Raw genomic sequence first — 4,168 nt, 5'->3', positions numbered from 1 at the left:
ATTTCAACTAAGATCAAAGCTCCCCCTGACAATACCCGATGGACCACGTAAGGACCCTACCGATTCGGTGCAAACTTTTCTTTGGCTTCTTCTTGATGGGGGAATATTTTCTTCAAAACCAACTGCCCCGGTGTAAATTGCCAAGGTGTCAACTTCTTGGTAAATGCACTAGCCATCCTATTTTGATGAAGTTGACTGTGGTTTACTGCGTCGATTCTCTTTTTGTCAATGAGCATGAGTTGCTCCTATCTGACCCGTGTCCATTCTACGTCGTCTAACATGACTTCTTGAATGGACCTCAAGGATGGTATCTCAACCGCTGTAGGTGTCACAGCTTCGGTGCCATATAACAATATGTATGGCATTTCCCCAGTGGATGTTCTCATGGTGGTGCGATAACCTAGACGGGCAAAGGATAATTTCTCGTGCCATTGCTTGTGATTGTCCACTATCTTTCGTAAAATCCTTTTGAATGTTTTTATTGGCTGCTTCAACTGCTTCATTCATTTGCAGCCTATAGGGTGTGAAATTATGATGGATGATTCTAAACTTCTCACAAATTTTGCTCATGAGATCGCTGTTGAGATTGGATGCATTGTTAGTGATGATCGACTCCGGTATCCCGAATCGACAGACTATGTTGTTACGGACAAAATCTGCTACCACCTTCTTCTTGACGACCTTGTATGTAAAGGCTTTGACCCATTTTGTGAAGTATTCAATGGCTACCAGGATGAAACAGTGTCTTTTTCACATGGCAGACTCTATAGGTCTAATCACGTCTATGCCCCAAGCGGCGAACGAACAAGGAGAACCCATTACATTCAGGTTGTTAGGTGGAACCCGGATTAAATCTCCATGAATCTAGCACTGGTGACACTTCTGCACGAAACAGATACTATCTCTTTCCATGGTCATCTAAAAGTATCCGGCTCTCAACATCTTCTTGGACAAAGTGAAACATTTCATGTGAGGTCTGCATGTTCCTGTGTGTATTTCTTCTAGTAATCTTGTTGCTTTAGCAGCATCTACACACCTTAAGAGACCCAAATCCGAGGTCCTCCTATACAGGACTTCCCCTTTAAGGAAAAAGTGATTTGCTAGCCTTCTGAGTGCTCGTTTCTGACCATTGGTGGCCTTCTTTAGGTATTCTCTTGCTTCAAGGAACCTTTTGATGTCGTAGTACCACGATTTACCATTTGGCTCCTCGTCTACATGGAAATAGTATGCCTCCTGATCCCAAACCTCTATCCTAATAAAGTCTATATAGTTCTTATCAGGATGCTGCATCATGGATTACAAGGTTGCGAGAGCATCGACAAACTCGTTCTGGATTCTGGGAATGTGTTTGAACTCAATCTTGATGAATTTCTTGCACAGCTCTTTCACGCAAAGTAGGTACAGAAGTATCATGAGATTCTTGGTAGCCCATTAACCTTGGACATGATGTATCAGTAGATCAGAATCTCATATGACCAGAAGCTCATTGATGTTCATGTAAACTTCCATCCTAATCCCGAGGATATATGGTTCATACTCAGCCATAGTATTGGTGCAGGGGAACATTATCTTAGCTGAACCTAGGTAATGTTGTCCTGACTCACATAGCAGGACTGCCCAGATCCCTACTCCTTTGAAGTTTATTTCTCAGTCGAAAAACATTCTCCATCCTAGGTATGACTCTGCGATATCTTCCCCGGCGAACAACACTTTTTCATCTGCAAAGTATTTAGCGAGCAGTTCGTGGTCCATGTCCACTGGGTTCTCTGCAAGATGATCGGATAATGCTTGTCCCTTGATATCCTTCTGCATCACGTACACGATATCAAACTTACTGAGAAGAATCTTCCACTTGGCCATCTTTCCAGTACGCATCAGCTATTGGAAGATGTGCTTTAGCGGATCAAGCAAAGACATCAAATGTATGGTGTATGCCGACATGTAGTTCCTTTATTTTTGAGCGATCTAAGTCAAAATTCAATAGGTCCGCTCTATCATAGTGTATTTGGCTTCACATAGTGTAAACTTCTTGCTCAGGTAGTAGATAGTTCATGTTGTCCCATCATGCATCCAAATGCATTCTCCAGAACAGACAGGTATAATAACAACAACTTTCCGGTGGATTTGAAAAATACTCTTAGATCTCGTTGAAAGCTTTCTGATATTCTTCTATCCATTTTGTAGCAGCATCCTTTTATAATGGCTTAAAAAAAGGCTCGCAAGTTACCGTAGACTGTGCTATGAATCTGCTGATGTGTTTTAATCTTCCAAGGAAGCTCATCACGTCCTTCTTGCTTTTGGGCGGCGATAAGTCTTGAATGTCTTTGATCTTTGAAGGATCCAATCCTATCCCTTTCCTGCTCACGATGAAGCCTAACAATTTTCCGAGGGTAGGGACTCCAAATGCACATTTAACAAGATTCAACTTGTATGTCCGCAAATGTTCAAAGAAATCCTTTAGGTCATTCAAATGCTCTGCACTCTTTCGGAATTTGATGATGACATCGTCCACATATACCTTGATTTTCTTGTGGATCATATTGTGAATGAGAGTCGTCATGGCCCTCATATAAGTAGCACCGGCCTACTTGAGGCCGAATGACATGACCCTGTAGCAATAAACTCCCCATGGCACAGTGAATGTTGTTTTCTCCGTGTCTTCCTCATGCGTCAGGATCTTGTGGTACCCGGTGAAGCAATCCATGAATGACTGCAACTAATGCTTTGCGCAATTGTCGATAAGGATGTGAATGTTTGGTAAAGGGAAATCATTCTTCGGACTAGCCTTGTTATGGCCTCGATAATCCACACATATCCTGATCATCCCATCCTTTTTTGGCACTGGTACGATGATTTCCAACCATGTAGGATAATTGCAGACACTTACCATATCCGCCTCTATATGCTTGGTGACCTCTTCTTTATCCTTAAACTCAAATCTAGCTTGAACTTTCTATTTTTTTTAACTGGCGGTCTGGCAGGATCGATGGGAAATCGATGCGAGACAATGTCGGTACTCAATCCGGGCATGTCATCATATGACCATGTGAACACATTGATGTATTGTTGAAGGAGCTCGACCAGTTCTTCTTTCTAATCCGATTCTAAATGGGTGCTGATTTGTGTTTCTTTCATGTTGTCTTTGCTTTCCAAGCTGATTACATATGTTTCTTCAAGATTAGCCTTTTTTTGGTTCTCTAACTGCTCGATCTCTTGCGGGAGGTTATCAGGCATCATGCTTTCGTCATACTCCTCGTAACCGGGATCGTTTTTCTTGAAGCTTTCTTTACATGTCATAATCGTGGAATACGGATTTTTATCAATTTGACTACTGAAAAGAAAAACTATGTATAAATAAAGTGGTAAATAGATTTGCAATGATTTTAGGAAAAGCAATTCTTTCATATCATCCAAAGGGGAACGTCTAAGCATTCAAGGAGGCAATTGACCAAAAGTACAGGCACAGCTAAGCCCTTAATTGACCTTGCATTTTTTCAGAATTTTTATAGTTCCACACTACCAAGAATCCGCGGTCCAATTCTACAAGGCTTCTCCTGGTTCGGCCTCCCGAATGGTCGGTTTCTTGATATTAGCTTCATTGTGGAATTCCTCGATCATGGCTACGAACAGTCTTTCCATCCCATCTACAATGTCGCCCTCTGGTGCTGAGCTCTGACCCGGGCCCAGAACACGCTCTGGCACAAAAGCCTTCTTCCCAAAGCTACCGGTGTAGATCTTCCCAGTTGGAGGCTAATACCCTATGAGAGCTCTACCCTTCTATCCCCTTGGCTTAATTAGATATGTTATCACATCTGATCGGGCTCCTAGCCCAGCCCCTAGTCGGCACTTGTATTTTATTATCTCTCTCATGGCCATATTTATCTGCATGGTGGCTGCATACCTAGATTATTCTCAGTCTTCTCTATCTTCGTGGTCTGTATGATCTCGATCGTGTGAAAGTGTGACTGATCACGTCCACTAGGTACCGTTGTGGTGTACTCATACTACGCTTCTGCACATTTTTTGTGCAGATCCAGGTACGTCTACCCGACCGGAAGCTATAGTTGATAGAGTTGCTGCTTGGGAGACTTCAAGGTATACCTGCTCCATGTTTGCAGGCCTCGAAGTCACCTTCCCTTATTCTATTTACTGTTGTAGTTCTTTCAGA

General features: G+C 42.5%; 1 protein-coding gene across 1 annotated transcript; it reads right to left on the bottom strand.

Moving 5' to 3' along the window:
• On the bottom strand, positions 919–1,545 carry LOC109236366. Its single transcript, XM_019402545.1, has 2 exons — positions 1,477–1,545; positions 919–1,284 (listed from the first exon to the last, which is right to left on the bottom strand). The coding sequence occupies exons 1-2, from the start codon at positions 1,543–1,545 to the stop codon at positions 919–921; spliced, it is 435 nt and encodes a 144-aa protein (XP_019258090.1).

The sequence above is a fragment of the Nicotiana attenuata genome, chromosome 1 (assembly GCF_001879085.1).
Source record: "Nicotiana attenuata strain UT chromosome 1, NIATTr2, whole genome shotgun sequence".
Classification (NCBI taxonomy): Eukaryota; Viridiplantae; Streptophyta; class Magnoliopsida; order Solanales; family Solanaceae; genus Nicotiana; species Nicotiana attenuata.
The sequence above is the reverse complement of the archived record's forward strand: the minus strand, read 5'-3'. Positions and strand labels throughout refer to the sequence as shown.